This window comes from Rhamphochromis longiceps, linkage group LG23 (assembly GCF_057381845.1).
Source record: "Rhamphochromis longiceps isolate RC_006_pf linkage group LG23, R_longiceps_female_GT1.1, whole genome shotgun sequence".
NCBI lineage: Eukaryota > Metazoa > Chordata > Actinopteri > Cichliformes > Cichlidae > Rhamphochromis > Rhamphochromis longiceps.
In genome coordinates, this window is record NC_140578.1 from 34,821,209 (window position 1) to 34,842,641 (window position 21,433).

The 21,433-nt window shown below is 39.2% G+C and overlaps 1 protein-coding gene across 1 annotated transcript; it reads right to left on the minus strand.

The window, feature by feature from the left end:
• Positions 1 to 3,419: 3,419 nt before the first annotated feature.
• On the minus strand, positions 3,420 to 8,846 carry LOC146642468 (uncharacterized). Its single transcript, XM_085397611.1, has 3 exons — positions 8,753 to 8,846; positions 7,018 to 7,173; positions 3,420 to 6,592 (listed from the first exon to the last, which is right to left on the minus strand). The coding sequence occupies exons 2-3, from the start codon at positions 7,141 to 7,143 to the stop codon at positions 6,359 to 6,361; spliced, it is 360 nt and encodes a 119-aa protein (XP_085253737.1). The 5' UTR covers positions 7,144 to 7,173; positions 8,753 to 8,846; the 3' UTR covers positions 3,420 to 6,358.
• Positions 8,847 to 21,433: the final 12,587 nt, after the last annotated feature.

Below are 21,433 nucleotides of genomic sequence, written 5' to 3' on the forward strand. Positions count from 1 at the left end.
CTCAAGGCGCTTCATACACACACTGTCTGTTTACTTTCTTTAGCATGAGTGACTAAAAGGCAAAGGGTAATAAACATTTATGATTCTATAATTGTCTAATATGACACAGTGACTATTCTAACAGACAAAATATAATGTGCAATTTGAGCCCAGCATTGCTGTTTTAGTTGAGTTTTCTTAAAACACCCTGTTGTTATAGTGTTTGCTACAAGATCAGTGTGGAGGAAACCACATAAAAAAGGTTTAAAGGTGCAGAGCAGGGATGTGAAGCTCATTGTACAACGTGGGCCACTTTGGCCTTAAGTGGGGCATACCAGTGACACTCGCCTTTCAGTGTAAAGAAGTTTAACCACGCGCTGAATCCCTCAGTTATCTTAATAAAAGAAAAAATAAGTGCTAATTCAACAGCATGTCTCAGTTTTTCTGCACGATAAAGTAAACATTTCTGTAGTAAATAGAAAAAGTCTGATATTAAGTCATTTCTGTCTTCATGAATGATCCCAGAGGTTTTTATCAGTAGAAACGTTTTTACAAAATACAGGTAAAAGTCAAAAAATGTAAAAAAAAAAAAAAAAGTCAAAAATTTATACCTTTCTTCACATTTTCCAAAACTATGCCAGTTCTCGAGTTTCATCTTTAGAAAGATCTAGCTAAAATTAATCAATAAACTGAGCTGGAAAACAATTTCTAATTACGCTCAATGAGCACCAAAATAATAACTTTTTTGATTCGTCTGTAAAACTGCTGCTGCATTTTAAGCATTAAAACTCCGTGCTGTTTATCATGAAGTGTTAGGAATGATTTATTAAATAATGAATTCACCGCCCCTCACATTTTAAACAGTGTGTGATTCAGTTTCAAATGGTCGGCGCACTCTAATCGAGCCTTTTGTTACTCACAGCAGCACAACTTATTACGGTCCTTTGTTTCATACACATTTCACTCAGCCCTTTCACAGAAGGATTTTCATTTCTCTGCCACATGACCAAAACAATAAACCCAGTGAACCCAGTAGCACATGCAGCTTATTTCCAATGCACAGCATTAGTCGTTTCCATGGAGGATTCCCCTCATTATCTGTGAGTAATACATATATTTACAGTAAAATGCACAGCCACACAAAATATATCAGCTGTCTTCCAGACATTTATTAGAAGAAGTGGAAACTCAATTTCCCGATGGGATCAATAATGTGTCAGAACCACATTTTCTTGTGTCTTTTTCAGAACAGGAACCCTTCTGGTTTAAAGGCCTCCTCTCTGTGCCTTCAGGCTACTTGTTCCCTAGCACAGTGTCACTGCTAATTTTCACAAAAATGAGGGGAACAGCGGCGTTCTACAGCAGCTCTCCCCTCTGCCACAGAGTGATTGGACTGCGAGTTGCTGGCAGCGTTTTTACAGTGGGACAGCTCCACCCTGCAGGCTGTGCAGTGGGAGTCCCGTCTGTTGTGTGGGAGCTCTGCCTCCAGGACACAACACTGCCAGGAGAGAATGGACTGGGTGGGGGGATTGGCAGGGTGGGGGCTGCTTGGCTGCTATCTGTGTACCATATGCATTTGACCTCATTCAAATTCTGTCAGAATTTGAAGATAATGGAGGCTTTACCTGCCTAGGTTGCAAAAAACACCGTTGTTTCTGTGGTGACTCCCTACCTCGTCACTTTCCCCTCATCTGAGCTTTATCAGCTCTACATCAGTAAATAAACCCAGCCTTTTAGAGATTGCAGTGGAGACGCGTCAGAGGAGATGGCGAGCAAAACCACATTAACTGAGTTGTTTACACACTGCGCCCTGGTGCCCTTCTCCAGCTTTAGCGAGGCTGTCTCGTCTGTGCTTGTGTGCGCTGCTCTCTGCTGCAGCCTGAAGCTTTGCCAGTCTCACTTGGGTGCAGCCACACATTTGGGCTAAAGTGAGGCCGTGCAGGGTGACATCATGCAGAAACATCTTAAAGGTAAACTGATATACGAGACAGCATCAGCCTGTAACAGTGGATGCCTTCAGGGGCTGCTGTGATCATTTTAAAATCTCTTTGTATTGTCCTACATTTCCTGTACAGTAGTGCCACAACACACCGCAGAGATGGAGAATAAAAGTGCCCGAGCGCTTCCAGGTAATGGAAAGAGTCATACCATGGTCGAGAAACTCAACATGTTTCGTTTCGAGTCATTCTCTGTGAATAACACTAAACATGACACTGGCTGGCTGGACGTAAATGACGATACAGACCCGAAGCATGCACGCAGTGCAGCAAACTGGGCTGGTAGACAAGTACAGTTGCCTAAATACTGTACATGCTTCTCAGAATAGAAATGAGGGTACCACCTGTTTCTGGTCACATGGTGCTGTCAGCATCAAGCGGATCTCGTGTATTTCCACAGGGGCTGCTCACAGCTAATTTTCCACAACCTTTCCATGTTTAAACTTTCATTTACATTTTTAATCATAACAGAAAAAAGAAAATCCATAATTAAACAACACTGGTAGCTTAGCATGATGAGCATGATGTGCCTCAGTGATGAGGTCGAGGCAACCTTTATTAATAAGCTCAGACACTGCCTTCTGTTTTTCCTTTGGGAATATCTGTGCTACTTAAGTATCTGCACTGGCTGTAACATTAGGATAAAACGTTTTACAGAAAACGGATTTCTGTGAATGCAGCTGTAGCTGTGATGTATTACGTCTGAATACTGGCTAAATAGGGTTTTTTATTGCAAATAATGATGAGAATTATTATAATTAATACACATGAGTGCTTAATGTTTTAGATACCTGACCTTCATTCACTGCATAACTAGGTCAGAACATGTTTACCTTCATAGAGAAAATACCTCAGAGCACCAAAACTGTATTTTCCACTGATTAAACCCATTTCCACCAAGAAGCCATCACTATTGGTGATATCCAGCACAGTTTAGGTCTGGGTCACACACCAGTGCTGGATATCACTGCTGGGAAAAACTTCTCAGAACCCTGAATAAGAGGAATTTCCCAAAAGGCTGCAATGACTTCCAGAAATGTTGAGCAATCGCAGGGAACCGCTTGATAAAAACAGGTTGCAAATTAACAGATCAACAGTGAGTAACAGAATAGAATTGGATCCAGGTCTGAAATGACTTGGTTTTAGCTGGCAGGCCAGCAGTGCTAGAGGTGTGTGAGTAGTCTAGGTCACTGGGTCTCTTCCCCCTCTGCCCCGACTGCCCCACAGTTATCTCTGTCGACGTGCATTCAATCAGCGGGGCCGCTGACATTTACTGCTAGGGCAGCGGCAGCGTACGCTTGGTTGTTTCAGCTTGAGAGGGGTTTCCTCGATGGTTAGTCATTGTGACTGGGGAATTAAGGGCAGATTCAGAACAACTCAGGGAGAAATAGCGATAGACTTTATTTCTCCTTTATTGGAAAAAAAAACGTGCATGCATCGTGGGTCACGGTATCCATAAAGAGGACATTCTTACTGCTAGCAGTCAGAGGTTTAATCACATACATTCTTAGACAAAAACGAACATAAATTTGACATAACCTTTAAATCACCTGCTTCAAAGGGTCTCGGAAAAGATAAAATACAATTTGTTGAACACGAGACGATAGATTCTCAGCCTTGATCTCAGGCTCACAGCAGGCGGTCACAGCCTAAAAGGGCTCCATTTTTAGGACCAGGACAGATGTTATTTCACACTAGCCGAGCTTGTGAGTGACCCAACATGCGACGTGTGTCTATGTGTTTGTGTGAACACAGATTTCTTTTCTTTTTTGCAAATCCTGTGAAAAAAGCAAATGCTTAAAGCAATAATCATCCCTTGTAATCACTGGAGTTACTGTAATTCCGCCTTAGTGGTGTCATTATTTACCTTTATCTTTCACTAAGCTGAAGTTTACATACTGTTGCTTTGGGTGTCAACTTACAACATTGTAGTTTACAGTAATAACAGAGATAATTTCATATTAAAAACCACAGCGCAGGTTCCTCATGTGTATTCTGAGAGAGACCAGTTCTGTCAGCTAGCTAGCTAGAAAAGTAGTGAACATAAAATGGAGTGAAACCAACATGAATATTATTTATGTAGCAAGTAGCAAAAGAGGGATCAATGTGATTGAATGTATGGATTCATGGAGTTTGAGAACCACTCTCGTGACTCTTTCTAGCTGCGGGTTTTCCATAATGTTGCTGTTGTTTCTGTGACGTCAGTGCCACTTCTAATTCATCAGTCAAATATGTATATTGCTGTATCAAGAACATTGATGATATCACTGTACTCTACATTACTTCATGTATTGCTTAGAAGAATGGAGACATTCACCGAACACTTCTGGGAAGATTTCCAAAATTCCTTTTAGTATAAAAAATCTCTTGAGAAATTTTCCCCTCCTGTTTCCAGGAACCTTCAGAGTTCACTCTGTCCATTAAGGAGGAATGAACAAGTTGTTTTACCTGTTACTCTACTGTTGGAGATCCTTTAATCTCCTGTACCAGTAGTTGTAACTTATGTGGGCTCAGTCTGTTTTTAAGCCTTTGATGGGAGTGTACAGTTTTACCACATACTGTGAGTCACCTGCCATCTCTTACTGTTATAAAACATTAGTAAGGAGGACCTAGAGCTAAAGGTAAACTGCCAGCAGGCCAGACTAACACTACATGCAAAATCCAACAAATGACAAAAAATAGAGCCAGCCTTACATTCTGGGGTTTCTGGTGCATGAAACGGTGGTAACTTGGAACCCCTAATGAATCCTAACAAGCGTCGTCTCCCTTTCCTCCCTGCTTGGCTTACTAACACATGACATTTTCTGTTAGTAAACCATTAGCTTAATATCTTCTGATGAATGTACTGTAGGGCAAAGAGGGCACGGCATACACACTATGGCAGTAATATGTTAGACCGAGTACAGGAACTCTGTCAACTGTCTCCCATCAGTCATTAGGTCTGTTCAGGCATGGATACGCACACTTGCCACGAGGCAGCGTGTGCACTCTCTGTGTCTGTGTGTGTGTTTAACTGACAGAAGGATGAATTGTTTCTAGGATGACCTGGTTTTTCAGGGAAGTTTGAGCATGTGTGTGGCTGAATATATGCGTGTGTGGAGGTTAATGGCGCATAAAATGATGTCTTTATTAGCATAAAGCTCATGATGGAAAAATAATCATATCTGTCAGCTACATGACAAGAACAAAGGAAGTCTGCGAGTACTCATTATGATGACAGTAAAAAGTCATTAAAATGCTACATTTACTTTTTTAATCCCACACTGAAAAAAATAATCAGTGGGATAAACATGAAAAAATTATTGTAAGCGGTTGCACGAAATTAAGTTATGTTTGGTTAACCATAGTTTTTTTATGTTATACCTGCACACATTTTTCTGGTAACACGAACATGACTTTTTTATGTTGTTGTTATGTTTTTCATTCCGGTCAAATATTTATAGAAACCACTTGTTTATCAGACATAAACTTTTTGTGTTAATTGTATTGGACTACTATGTGTTATATTGACAAGATTATTTTATGGTAAACTTATTTTATTTTATAACAAATTTCTAATATATAATATATAATCTAATATATAATTGAGTGTTCAATAAATAAAACTAAATTAAGGCTGATCTTACTGTATGTACTGTACACTTTCTCTCAATCAAAGAAATAAGCAAAACATTTTTGAACAATGACAGTTGTAACAATGGACTTTCAATTCAGGCTTCCAAAATATACATGAGTCATATTTGTACAATGCATCTCTTGAAAAACATTCCACAAAGTTATCTGCTGTAACCTGAATTCAACATTGTGGGGCCTTATGACATCGCGCTTATGTAAAAAATAGTTTTTTAAATGTAAGAGCCATAAGGTAATATAGCAACAGGGGTGTAATTATTAAAAAGACACAAAGAAGAGACTTAAAATAACATTATAACCCACAAGCACAAAACCAAGAGACCTAAACTGATTAGTATTGGCTTGCTTCTATCACTAAACATCACAATCACTAATACTAGACGATGCAATCTGTTTGTAGTGGTGCACCTTGGGAAAAAAATTGCAAACTGGTGAAATTGGTGCAAGGCACCATTTCCATTGAGAAAAATGGAAATTCAAAGTTAGAATTTTTTTTTTAAAAGAGCCATGGCTTGAAAAGTGAAAACTGCAGTAATAAAGGCCCCAAGTTGAAAAGTGCCAGAAAAATAAGTTTCACTATGTACTGCAACTTTACCAGTGCTGGCTTAAAAGAAAGGATGGTACATATTCGAAGAGGTAAACATGTTGTTCCCACATCATAACTGGAAAACTGTTCAATCGTACAGTCTGGTCCTGAAAACCTGGGCCTTCTTTGAAAGGCTGTTCCTTTTGAGCTCCATAACCAGTTTCTATAATACCTCGAAGGTATACTTTTCCAGTGGGTAGGTGAGGTTCAAAGTGTACATTAGTCCAAACAGCATTGTAGCTGCTAGGGTATAGTTATCCAAATCCTGCCAGACTCTCTGGCCTTCAAGGACTATCCCGATGTCCTCAGGGCTGCCATTGGCATCTCTTGACTTTATGATGTAAATTCTCATGGTTGTTTCCTTATTAGATCGTTGGATAATGGCTTCATCTGTGGCCTAGAAAATGCAGAATTCCAAAATTTAATTAAACAGAACACTGGTCAAAGAACATTATACCAAATCTTATTTTAATCTGTGTCACTATTCCAAAAAATGTTAACATTAACACATTAGGTGAACAAAAATGGATTCATTACAGCATGTGATTTGAGTCCTCAGAATGCTTAAAAAGGTAATGCATGAAGTGAAATCTCCATGCAAAGAAGCAGAATACTGTCAGAGCATAGAGAGGTGTTCAACTATGAACTCCACACATAGTTCTAATGCAGGTAAAAGAAAAAACAAAACAAAAACGCACCCATGCTAAATTGTGAAAATCCCAGGTGATTTTCAACATACTCCTGGCATAGATTGACAAGCAGCATTTTGTTAAAATTATTATTTTCCCTAAAGTGTATACACAAATTAATTTTTTTTCTTACCTGGGCCGTGGGCTCCAGAATGTTCTGCAGTCTTCCTTCTATTTGTCCTCCTCGCCTTTTGAAGACCTTTATTAGTTTGTCAGATAGCACATCTATCTGCGAGAGTAATCTGGACTGCAGTGGCATGGTGGTAATGCGCTTAAACTCTGCATTTATCTAAAAAGAGAAGTTGTCACATAAAAATGCTGTCAAAATCTCAAATCTCACAAGGTTACATCCACACAAAGTTGTTATTTTTTGTCATATTACTATTTATTAGCTATGGGTCCCATGTTGCTGAGCAGCTCCATAGTTGCCCTTACTTCCATACCACCCAAAGCCTGTTTGCAACCACAGCAGTTGCCTCCTTCTGGCCATTTTGCAGTTCTGCCAAATGACCCAGAAACTACATCTATTATTGTCATATACACATCAAGGTCTTTCATTAATACTTAGTTAAATTTGTTAATTTGACCTTTCCAGAAAATTTACCTTACAGAATGTGACATAACATATGCAAATCTTCACCCCCCCACCCCCACCCCCAAACACACACACAGAGCCCACTCCATGGCAAACTAGCTTATTTAACTGTTTAACTAAAACATTTTAGGTACAACCAGTTAACTAAATGGACACAAGTTTGTTAGTCTGTATTCACTGAGAAAAAACAAGCGAATGTGACTGGGGACACACTGAAAAAAAGCTAATGCACATAATATTGTCCTGCAGCTTAAGCTAGCATTATCGTTAGTTAACTTAAGGAATTACTTGTTTTTTTCCATTATGTTGCTCAACAGCAATTCATGAGAAAAACTTCCCCATCTAATGGATGTTCTCTTCGTTTCCTCTCAAACATGTAGTTTTCAGTTTACCTCGACAAAGTAAAGCTCAGCACCAAACGTAAACGAAGCAAAGACAAAAAATGGCGGACTGCCACAGTGAATTTTCCCTCGCAGAACACACCGGGGGGTTTCAACAGAAAACATAAGTATTTTCTGTTATTTTGATATGACTGGTTTAAAAAGACTGAACATCCTTCTAAAACAAGTGAAAGGCGTGAGACTTAATTATGTTTAGACCAAAAATATAAATGATTCATGTTGGATATATTTACTGTATTTTTACTAATTTAACAACCTCATCATTGCATTAGTCGCTTTATGCTATAGCATTACGCTTACATTAGCTTGAAGCTCAAGGTCGTCATTTTATTTAATTTCTTTTTCTGGGCTTACAAACAGGACACACAACATTTAGATAACCGTTACACTGAATCTTGGGTCTGTGTTGAGTCTTCCAGCTGCTGACTACAGAAGCTAGATTGACCTTTCAGCATGTTTATAGCGGCTGTGGCTATGTGCTGGTAATGTTACCGTGTGTGAGCAGTCACATTGGCAGCAGACATGTTTCAACAAACTAGTCATATCCCGGCCCTACATTAGCTTGTTTAATGGTTAAGACACTGCAGGTACCACCACTTACTACAGACACCGATGCAAGTTTGTAATAGTCTGTTAATTTAGAATGAAAGAATATACAAACAATATTAACTCACATTATATATGTTAATTACTAATTTGCTTATCGCATAATTTCGGTTACCATTAGCTAACTGGAGCCTAACATTGGCCTTTCATGGTTTTCGATAAATAGCCCACATACCTGTAAAATAACAATACCCCAGTAAAAGTCCACATATATAAAGGGTCTACACTCTTTCTCACTGGTGTGTTAGCTTTAAAATCTTATTTACCTTCAAGTGTAAAACTCCAGATGGTAGATTTTCCAAAGCGAGAGACAAAAATGGCGGACAGTGCAGCCGATTTTTCCTTTCCAGGGGGCGGAGCTTGAGGGTAAAACACGACTAACTTGTTTCTTTTCAACATGATTTGTTCTTAAAGAATGAATATTCTTAAAGAATATGTGAAAATTAAAAGACAAAAATATGTTTAGATGTGAAATTTAAATTAGTCATGCTGGATATATGAAGTAATTCTATGCAGATTCAACAACCACCCTATTGCATTTTTTTCAGTGCACGTTACCTGATTTAAAGTGAACTTTTATGATTAATATGCTTACCCAATGCACATTTGTTAACTCTATTTTAGTAGCCACAAAGAAGAAGATTTGTGTTTGAGCAGAGATGTTATAAGAGACAAAGAGATAACTCAGAAACCATAAATGAAATGTATGCAAGAATTAAACACTAATAAAGATGGTAGAAGAAATAAGGTCATACTGGGGAAAAGCCAACAAACCTTTTCAAACCCTCACTCAACATGTGATAATAGACTCTCTGCATCAAATCATATCTGTTATTAACCTCTGTCTCTCTTCCACAGCATGTCTTTATCCTGTCTTCCTTCTCTCACTCCAACCGGTCGCAGCAGATGGCCGCCCCTCCCTGAGCCTGGTTTTGTCAGAGGTTTCTTCCTGTTAAAAGGGAGTTTTTCCTTCCCACTGTCGCCAAAGTGCTTGCTCACAGGGGGTCATATGATTGTTGGGTTTTTCCCTGTATGTATTATTGTAGGATCTACCTTACAATATAAAGCTCCTTGAGGTGACTGTTGTTGTGATTTGGCGCTGTATAAATAAAATTGAATTGAATTGACTGTACGGACTGTAAATTTGTACATGGAATTTATAATAACCATTGAATTTAAAGGGTTGTTATCTGTCTAACACATCCACCCCATCTCCTAAACCTCCTCCCTACATGCTACTACTGATGTTTAGTCCAGTTCTTGTGTATTCTGGCAAACTTTAGACTGTTCTCCTTTCTCCCTTCCTTAAGAATGGCTTCTTGATAGTCATTCTTTCATCAGTCGATGGATCAGCTGAAGGTCCAGATGCATCCCTCAGGTCCTGTGCCAGCTCTTTGCTGGATTCTATCCTATTTCTTGGATACTGTTCGTCCACTGTAGATACACCTGTCACGTCTTTTTTGGCCTCAACTTGTCCAGTGTTTTGAGAACACATCACACTGTGCAGAGATATGATAGGTGTCATCATGCTTAACCACATAAAACTCAAAGTGATCAGGGTGAGTTTCACAAGATCTTGCAGTACTTATGATTTGATTCTGAGAATTTACTCATCTTACTTGTTTGTATCTTGAAGAGGTGATTCAGATAGGCAGCTGGCAGGCAGACGGGATTTCAGAGAGAGTGGGCAGGCAGGCGGGTAAAAGGCAAGTATTTTCCTACACAGGTTCAGCGACTGACTGGAAGGTTTAGGTGGTAGTGGAAGTGGAAGAAACTATGTGTCTGTGTCTAAGTGTCTGTTAAACTCCTCAAGGCGACAGGAATTCAAGGGAAAAAGGCAGTCACTCAAACTTCAGGCAGGTAACTGCAGAGTGATTGAGTGGAAAACATAGGAACTAGTTAGAGACATGGGAGGCCTAATTACCACCATAACAATGGCAACTGTCTGGTGGAGAGGGGCAGCTCAAGCTGGTTCTTAAATACTGTGAGCTGATGAGTTAATGGAGAACTTTTTCTGGGAGAAAGACTTCATTGTTTACAATCCTCAGTACTGTCTGCAGCCCATGTAGGGCACTCAACTACAACTGAGTCATTGTCATTGTCCATTTTCTTACATTTTTAATCAATTATCATTGTCAATTTTAACAAAAACTGGGGGAGTGACTCCAAAATCCAGTATTTTTGATGTCATTTTTTCTCTATTTAGTTCTAGTCTTTGAAAAACAGTAACAGTAACAAACTGTTTTCACCAATGACAAGTTCTCACTGTATGTTGCAGCCAGTAGGGCTTCCAAACCAGCGCCTGCTGTAATTCCTCATGATCCCTGGAAATGTGTGGCTGCTCTGCACGGATGTGGCTTTTTTTTATTTTAATCAGGCAAGACCCACCGCAGCCACTCTGATGACTCAAATCACATCACAGGCCCAATACAGAGCTGAGGTGGCATGTGTTTGGGTGCGTGTGCGTATGATGTGTGAGGTGAAGATGAGGGCGACAGCTAGGAAACAGCCGCCGGTGTCATCCAGCTTTAACGGGAATGATAAATGAGAAGCTCCATATGTGCGGCAATAACTTTAATGTCAGGATTTCAATTTCCTCTTTCAAATACATGAGAAAGATAATATGACAAAGATAATTGTCACATTAAATGTTAAATAACCACCATTGATTTAATGATGAGTGGGGTTTTTGATATGCTTTTACAAGGCTTTGAGGTAACATACTGTGCCCTCGGGCTGCTGTTTGGGAGGTCCTCAGCTGTTAAGTACAGACAGCAGTTGATTGCAATTTCAAATGTATGACCCGAGGCATCATCTTATATTCCAAAGCAGCACAGATTGAAATCTCAGCACAAAGACAGTCAATTTAAATATATTAGGATTTTACTATTTAGAGGTCCCACATAATATATAATTTTATTCTGTCTGACTTATTGAACTATTGTTTTCTCTGAATGGTTTTAGAAGTCTTTACTACAACTAGCAAAATACTAACTAACGAATAAAATAAGGTTTTAATTTTGTCTATAATCATCTGACCTCTGTGACCCTGTCTAGTGACTTTGCTACAGCTATCTGGATGTTCAGAAGAATATGCTGTATTTGAATCAGTTACAAAAAGTCTACTTGCTTAGGTTTTTAAAGCTAGTTTTAAGTTAGCATTAAAGTGGTATAGCTATCAATAATAAAATTGTTGACATGCTAAAGTGCGATTACTTTTCTATTTTATTAAGGCTTCAATTAAATTTCCTTGACTCTTTTTAATATCTATATATGCGTATTTTTATTGAAATGCGTGTAGTTTGGTTGTACTGTAAATATATTGCTTAGTCACAACTCCAACCTGAAACTGTGTGTGGATGCAGCTAGCTAAAGTTTAACTGCACAAAGGTTTGATAAACTTAGTTTGTATGCAATGCCCCAGCTGAAAAAAGATGCATGAAATCTGATCCTGAATGACTTCTTACTAAGGTGTGTAGGGGAAGCAGATATTTCTTTACTGTGCTTTCTGTCTCTTTAACCTTTAGTTAGCTTGTAAGATCATCCTTTTTTCTGACGCATTTGATTTAGAGAGTTAACACAATGTAACAGTGACAAATTGGGCAGCATCTTTGAATGAAAATTTGCCTGCAACTCCACAAAAGGCCTTCACGTCATTTTTTTCAACTGGCTATATATAGCTAACAACCAGGCCATCTCTCTGGCCCATATATGTTCTAACTCTCCAGCAGTCCTATATGAAAATGCCAAACATGCTGCCAGCTGGTTTGAGAGCCTCCACAGGGCAGCGATATTCTAAAGTAAACTCTCTACTTAATGTCAAAACCACACTAGACACACTTTGAATATGGGAAGATCTATTTACCTACACAGTGTATACTCATTGTTTTGCCCTATTTGTTTAAAAGCAGGTACTGCAAATAAAATAAAATAGTGTAAATGATAAAATTAGAGAATGCTGAACTCTTTTGAGCTATCGCTCGACATAATTATTTTATACTTTTAGTGGCCATTTTTATGCATTTCATGAAGTGATTATAAATAATTATTTGCCCTAGAAAACTGTGAAAATGTTTGTCTTTAACATACAGCATAAAGAAACAGGTCTAAATACACTGTGTCACATATCTCAGTGGGGAAAAATCATGATGGATATCTCTGCTGATTTAGAATGTGTAGGAATAAAAGGATGCCATATTGTTTAATGGAAATGAAGAGCCTACAGAGAGATGAATTCCAAGACACCCAAAAAACCAAAAGTGAAAAGAATATTTTGCCAGAATTTCATTGCACAAACTGAAAATGGTACTCAGTAATTTGTGAGGTTCCCACGTGTTTGTATGCATGCCTGACAACTGACCTGAGCCAGCGGATGGTGTCTCCTCCCAGATCTGGACCAGAGCATCACCAAACTCCTGGACCATCTGTGGTGTAACCTGCCGGCATTGGATGGAACAAAACACAATGTCCTAGAGGTGTTCTGTTGGATTTAAGGCAGTCAGTCAGTGAAAGGTATCGATCTTCATCTTTTATGAACTGCCTACATACTCTCGCTGTATCAGGCCAACCATTGTTGTGCACTAGGACAAACCCAAGACCCACAGCACCAGCATGTAGTGCAAGTTAGAGTGCCATTGCCTATCATTTAGGCACCATCACCATCACTGACCCACCACCAAACTGGTAATGCTTCCAGTATGACAACAACCCGAAACTTACGTTGCTATTGACCGGTCTGCACAGAGCACAGACCTCAATCTCACTGACAAGGTTCATGTCAGAAAACCATCGAATCTGTGGGAGCTTGAAAGATTCGTCCTAGAAGAATGGACTGGGATTTCTCGGGACACTGCAGGCTGATATCCAGCAAAAGGGTACCCAGCTGACTTTAAGCATCTGGGGGCTAATCATTTTGACCTGGTACTTTTGTTTTTTGAGAAATTATTTTATTTTTGCATACAAAGTAAAATAATGTAAGCCTCCAAAATAAAACTAGGACAATAGGAAAAGCCCCTGGAAATTTATTTTTAAAATTCATAGCAGATCTAATTATTCTTTCCTCATCTGTATTATTCTCATTAATTTTCATTAACATCACAATAATCTGGAACCTACTGTTTGATTCTTTCATTTTTAAGCTTGACCAAAAAACCGACCACCACTCTCTGCTTCTTCTCGCATCTGCTTAGGTGTGGTTTTGGGATGTGATGTAATGGGTAAATAGTATGATCAGAGTCAAAGCATATCGGAAATAAATGCTTTCAAATTTCACTCAAGCACCCTGATGACAATCGATTTTCCACTACAGCGTCTGAAAATGCTCTTATCTTACTGCAGTGTGCCGCACAGTGATAAGAGCATTACAGGTCGGAGTTTTCTTTCTCTTTGTTGGCATCACTGTGGGGAATCTTTATGTGATCTCTGGAGCTCCTCCACAGCTTACCTCCCTACTGTTATTCCTCTGTGCTGTGGTTTGGAAAACAGCAGCAGACATGATGAGGCTGCAGCATGGTGAGCCAAATGGTAACACTGCCCACATCTATGAGAGGTGGGCCCATGAGGGGGATGGGTACAGAAGGAGGAGGTGTGATTGTGTCAGCATCTGTGAGTGTGCATTTATCTGCACAAATATTGAAAAGTCTTCATGCATGCTGGGGAGAGGCTTGCTGATATAGAGTTAAAAAGAACTTTATTTTGGGGTTATTTTGTGTTACCGTGGTGCTGTTGGTGGGATTTTGAGGAAGCGGGTGTTGACAGCAACATTTCTTTGATTTGGTGATGGCCTGAGGTGTGTGCAGGCTGCCATGAGCGGGGTGGGTGGAGCTGAGGGGTAAGCACGTGGGGTTGAAGTGTGTGTCTGTGTGTCAGTCAAAATATAAAACTGAGGTTACACGTGAAGACACCAAAGCACACGGCATTATGTCACTTCAATGAGATTGTGTGTATGGGAGGTAATTTAATTCATAAATCACACTTTTGTCTTATTCTCACCAACACCGCCTGACACAGACCATCACATGTGAGGCCGAAGGTTGGCATCATGTGACAAGAATTATAAGAAAAGGTTGTGATGCAAGTATGCCCATAAGAAAGAATACCGGTAACAGTTTTTGCATGTGTGTGAAGCAGCACGAAAATGTAGGATGAATGAAGTTTAATTATAAAGAAATGCAGTTTGATTTGGGGAAAAAAGTCAAGCTTGGTATAAATAAAATATTTTGAAAAACCCAAATACAAGAGAAATCCGTCATTGATTTGCATACATGCATTATGATAATGGTTTGTGTATGATGTGCAGGTATGTATTCATTTTGATTCATGCACTGGATTCCCTACATAATTCCCTACAATTACTGCACATCATTCATGTTAGACTAAGTGTTTTGGTCATCTATGGCGTTATGAAAAAAGTATCTGCCTCCTTACTTGATTTCTTAGTCTTCACATGCCTTACATGTTGCAGATCAGCAACCAAATTAGTAAATACAAACTGCAGTTTGTAAATGATGATTTCATTTATTAAGGGAGAAAGCTTTCCAAACATACCTGGCCCTTTGTATAAAGGTAATTGCCCCCTTGTGAAATCATGAATTAACTGTGTTAACCCCAGTGCTTTTTGTGTGTGTGTGTGTGGGGGGGGGGGGGGGACCTTATTATTATTACTGACAGACCTAAAAGACTAAAAGATTTCACACAGCATATCTAAAGAAGCCACTAAAGTTAACGAAGTATTTGATGCCTGTCAGTCTGGAAAGGGTTACAAAAACATTCCTAAGGCTTTGGGTCTTCAGTGAACTATGGTTAGAACCATGATCCATAGATGGAGAAAACTTGGAACAAGGATGAACCTCCAAAGGAGTGGCCAGCCTACTAAAATCCCTCCAAGAGAGCATCGACGACTCATCCAGGAGGTCACAAAAGAACCCAGAGCAACATCTAAAGAACTGCAGACCTCACTTGCCTCACTTAAGCTCAGTTGTCAACAATAAGAAAGAGACTAGGCAAAAATGGCATCCGTGAAAGAGTTCCAAGGTGAAAACCACTGACCAACACAAACGAAGACTTGTTTCACATTTACCAAAAAAGGTCTTGATCATCCCCAAGACTTTTGGGAAAATATTGTTTGGACTTTTTGGAAGGTTTGAGTCCCGTTACATCTGACATAAAGCTAAACAGCATGTAATAAAAAGAGCATCATACCAACAGTCAAACATGGTGGTGGTAGCGTGATGGTCTGGGCTGCTTTCCTGCGTCAGGACCTGGACGACACACTGTAATTTATGGCACCATGAATTCTGCTCTCTACCATTAAATCATGACAGAGAATGTCTGCCCATCAGCGACGTAAAAGTCTCATTGCCAGTCAATGCAAACACTTGATTGCAGTTATTAGGTAGGTGTGAATAACTTTTTTCCCTTAATAAATATAATTATCCTTTAAAAACTGTATTTTTAATCAATTCTACTTACTTTAGGCTAATATTACAATTTGTTCAATGATCTGAAACATATGTGACAAATATGCAAAAGAAACCCTAAGAAATCAGGAAGGGGGGGGGGGGGGGGGGGGGGATACACAACCCTACAAGCCAAAATGCTCAACAAGTAATGTAATGTAATATGTGGGAGGCAACTGGAGCTAAGAGTGGAATTCCTTGTAAAACAAGGGTGATATCACACAGAGTACATGTGACAAATCTGTGAATGCAGCAGAGAGTTGGTGGGCTGAGGGTGCAGCTAAGAGGGGGAAATGTCACTTGTCTCTCCTGGTTTTGGTTTGTCTCCACTTATAAAACTCCCATAAAACCAATAATGTTGTGCAGATGTAGACATTTTGCCCGTGAGCTAACAACATAGAGGGCGCAGTATGTCGAGAATGCCTTTGATCAAGGCTTTATGAAGGAGACGAGAGCTTTTGATAATTTTGCTGACATTTCCAGGGGACTTTAAAGACTTGAGTGAGGCTAATCAAACCAGTGTGCTTTCTCCCCTTTTGAGGTTAGGCAGCGTGGACGGGGTCAGCTTCTTAGGAGTTGGAATATTTTTTATATACATTGGAGTCCAAGTGCGATCTGAAAAAGGTATACTGTACAGCAGAATGCTAGATGCCAGTGGGTTATGCTGGGGGGTTTTGCCATTTGATTTTAGGCATAATACTGAAGTCTTGTTTTTAATTAAGGTATTGTCACAGTAACATGATGGTGCAGCAGCTGGCTGTCAGTTTTCGTGTAGAACAGCATTTCTCTTGATATTGGAAGCTTTAGATGATGGCAGCTCTGCAAATAATGATGAAGTACCTGAGTTTAATGATAATGAGAAACCAGTTTTTGTGCATGATAGATAACAAAACTCCCCGAAAACATTCAGTTGTTCCAAAATGCTCTTGTCAGAGTACTGAGACCATATTTCTCACATACTGGCTTACTGTTAAATCCAGAATTGAATTTAAAAGTCTTCCCCTCACAAACAAGATCTTGAATAATCAGCCTCATTTTATTTTAAAGACCCCGTAGCACCGTATCACAAGTAAACCACATTTATTTGCGGCTCTTTGGATATTTTAAAGCAGAGCCTTCAGCTTTCGTGCCCCTCTTTGTAGGAACCAGCTCCCAGTTTGGATTCAGGAGACAGACCTACTCTTTACTTTTAAGATTAGGTTTAAAATGTTCCTATTTATAAAGTTAGGGCTGGATCTGGTGACCCTGAACGCTCGTTTAGTTAGGCTGCAAAAGACCTAGGCTGCTGGGAGCTTCCCATAATGCTTTGCAGCGTTCTTCTTGACATTTTGTTTAGTTTTTTTGTTTGCGTTTACATACCAGTCTGCATTTAATCATTAGTTATTATTAATCTCTGTTTCTCTTCCACAGACTGTTTTTTCTCCTATCTCCCTCCCCTCACCCCCTACCATTCACTGCAAATGGTGGCTCCCTGACCCTGGCTCTGCTGCTGGTTTCTTCCTGTTAAACAGTAGTTTTTCCTTCCCACTGTCTCCAGTGCTTGCACATAGTGGTTGTCTAATTGTTGGGGTCATCTCTCTATTATTGTTGGGTCTTGAGATGACGATTGTCGTGATTTGGTGCTGTAGAAATAAAACTGAATTGAACTGAATTTGATTGATAGACAATATTAGTGTAAAATACACAACCAATTAACTGTGGGAATCATTGGCTTTCATTACAAGTAAGAAAACTCCTGCAAAATTATTATTGTGATGGTGATTTTTTTTTTAAAAAGCCATGAATTTTGGGATCAAATAATATAAAAAGCTTATATCTTGGTATATTTAGCTGTCATCTCTCCTGTTGTTATGACCACATTTCACCTCACTGTCATATTAGTTTATCTGATTTGTTTTCTCTTGAGGTGGACTTTCGATAAATCTTGGTCCTTTGTCTAAGCTTTACATTTCGCATGTGCAAGTGCCATATATCTTCCCCACTGATCTCTGATGCCTGCTGAATACAAATGCTCTCATCTCTCTCTGTCTCGCACACACCTGCGGGAGCAAACACGCCCATGCTGACATCTCCTACTGCTTCAGGCTCCTGATGTATCCACAGCCTTTTCTCATAAGGTGTCACCTCTCTCTTATCCATTTATTCATTGTCTTTCTAATACAGAGGTACCCAAAACTGTTTGATAGCTCTGGTGTGGGTAGAAAGAATCAGGGCAATGGACATTAATTAATTATACATGGATTCATTTTACATAATCTGCTGTCTGTATAGTTATGTAAATCTTTAAATTATCAAAGGAGACCTCTTGGATTTTCATTTCGGGTGGCATAGACAGTGAAATGTTCTCATTTTTGGGGTCCAGTTCATTGCAGTTCTTTCTACACTGTAATTAAAAGCGATTACACGGTCTGGCTCTTCACAATGCCACAAATTTTATTACCACCGTTGGAGCCTATCATGGTCTGTGCAGCATCTGTATTGGAAGGGTTGGACCTAACTGATGCCTTTTCTGTGGTGGGATCAATTTTAAAAATGTCCAGGCCATTAAACCATACAGGGGCTTTCACATAAATGTGAACTATCAGACCTGTTTCTGAAAAATCGTGACCTCCGGGGCACAGCCACATACACTTTAAAACAAGACAGAGTGCCCCCACTAATCTATAGACCCACAAATCACACGATGCCACGTTGTGCCACCTGAGAAATACGCTTCCCTCTGATGCCTGGTACCTTTTGTCTGTTAATGGAGCTGAGAGATGAGGCATCTAACTGAGATCTCCCACATGGTAGCACAAGCAATCATTTTGGAGCAGCTGCAGATGATGACTGCAGAAAGTGAACTGTTTAACCCATTAAATGGGCCAGTTTTCTTCACAATCATTATATGATCAGAATATGATTTCTGTCTCCAAAGAGACAAACTAACATGTTGTCTGTTTTAAAATGTCAAATTCATTTTGGTGACTTGGCAGCTTTGCTGAGTTTCCAACTAACAAGTATTTTTACATCGTGTCATTTAACAAAGAATTATGTAAAAGATAAATTGGTAACTTGCTAGGTAAGCTCATTAAAGTTCTATTCAAATAAAATTCAGGTGGTTAGGACCCAGCCACAACCTTTGGGGATGTAAAATCAAAAAAACGAACCCAACATGAAAAAGTGCCGAAAACTGCAGTTCCTCCATTGGCCACACGAGGCTCTCTCCAAAAGCAGGTCAACCCCACAGACTCCCATGCTAAAATGACTAACTTTAGCTTTGAAACTAGCATGTTTATACCCTGGTATATAAAAGATTTGAGTAGAAAGTAGGCTAATTTGGCCATTCAAGAATTTTCTGAGTATTTTATTAGCCTGTTATGTAGGATTAAGTAATTAAGTCTTTGTTTTGCATATTGATGCAACTTGCTAACCACATTTGCTAGCATTAACTAAAAACTAATAACCCTCCTATTCAAGTACTGTCAAGTCTGTTTTTAAAAGAAATAAATAAATGAATAAAAAATAATAATCCTGAGGACAAAAATACTTTTTCAAAATATCAAAGGTCTTGGTCTCTGTGTAGCTAAAAAGTGATGTTTGGGAACTAAAAATCTCATTTGTAATAAAAAAAAAAAATGTTTACACTCCAGCATGAATTATACAAAAAAGCTATTATTGCCTGCTTTTGGTCAAGTTTCTTTGAATGAACTGAGTATTGCCATCTTGGAAAGGAGACAAAGGTTAACTCATCGGAATACAGGAGAAAAATAAACAGCTCATACTAAATTTCACCTGACAGTTAATTCTATCTAATCACCATCAAAGCAGGGCATGAAATAAAACATTTACAGAGCAGCTTTTATTCATTTTTGCATTTCTTTGACGGACCTGCCAAAGACATGTCAGCTTCAGCCTCGATTGTCCTCCATCTTCGAATAAGTGAAAAGTTGTCATTCTAAATTGAGAAAGGTCCACATGTGGCATCCGTGTGTTGAGCGTTTGCAGCCTGCGGTGTCAAAATTTAACAGGCAATCACATTTCTTCTTCACACCCGACTAACTGCGAGCTTTTGAAATGGTCAGAGGAGAGGCTGATAATTACACTCACTCTTCCTGGATCGGCTCGTAAGTGAGGGCGAACAGCTGGGGAGTCGAGATGTGAGGAAGGAAGAAGACAGAGCAGATGATGTGTTGTAGTCAGAGGACAATTCTGATTTAGTGCAACAGTCTGATTTTCACAGGTTTGTAACACGGTGCTAAAAGAAAGTGGTGAAAATAAACAGCAAAATTGCCATAACAGCTATGGTTGGACATGTTGCAAATAAATCAGTAATATTTAGAAGTAAAACTGAAAGTAAAGTGTCTGAAAGGTTCAGGTTTAAGAAGTCGCATCAAGTAATACTTTAGACAAGGTAGTGGTGTGTGATGCTCAGTTAATACCAGGTTTTCTGTTTTAGTTCATTTTTAGTAAGTTTAACACAGGGGTGAGGCATGGACGCTAGTTTTTATGGAAAAACAATGAATGACTGTGTTCTTAATGACTCAGACACAGACTGAATGAAACTGAATTATGCTAAAGTATAATGAAATCATCGGTGTATGAAAAGATCAGTCTCCTCTGAGGGTGTCTGGCCTAAGGCACCCAAGTGACCTGAAAACTGATTTGCTCACAGTTTTCAGTAAGTCCAGAAAATATGGTGAATGTTTCGAATTCTGAGTAGTTTTTTTTTGTTTCTGTTTTTTAGTGACGGCAGCATCCAACAGGATTATTGTGACTACAGGGAGTCAGCACCTTGAAAACACAGAACATGAAAGTTTAGTGATGAACCCTGGAAACTAACACATATGACATATTTTCAGATAAGGTTATTTATATTTTTCTAGTTTGCAACATGAACTTTCTTGCTGACAGTTAGCTGAGAAGACTGGTACAATGCTCGTGTCTGAGTGTTAATTACTGTTCGAACAATCATTAGCTTAGCGTCAAGAATGGAAGCAGGAGTCACAGCCATTATGGCTCTAGATACACATTAGATCTTAAACTTAACATTTGACACAAGCTTCAGTGTATGAACATAAAGCCGACAACACAAAATAACGGTGAAAATTAGCTCAAGGATCGGAGATCATCATGTACAGGTAGAAATGGAGGCTGCCTTTGTTACCTGATGAACATCAGGGTCTGGCTGCTGGGCTGGGGTCAGGATAGACTCAGCTTTAATGTGACTCTGGGTCCTTGGCTAGCTTTGCCCTAACATCTATTCAGATGTTTGCAAAGAGTCAAAGTTGTGTTAGCAACATAATGCAGTTGCTTGTGTCCTGGACACAGTCTGCATATCACCAAAGCGCTCTTATGCTTTTGTGTAATGAACATAAAAGTAATTTCTACATCTCTTTAGAATAATGTTAAGAAAGTAAAGTCCAATAAAGTAGGATTTAGCATATTTAGGCTTGTTGTTACTTGCCATAAAATGAAAAGAAAAAATGACATAATTAGCAACAGACAGGA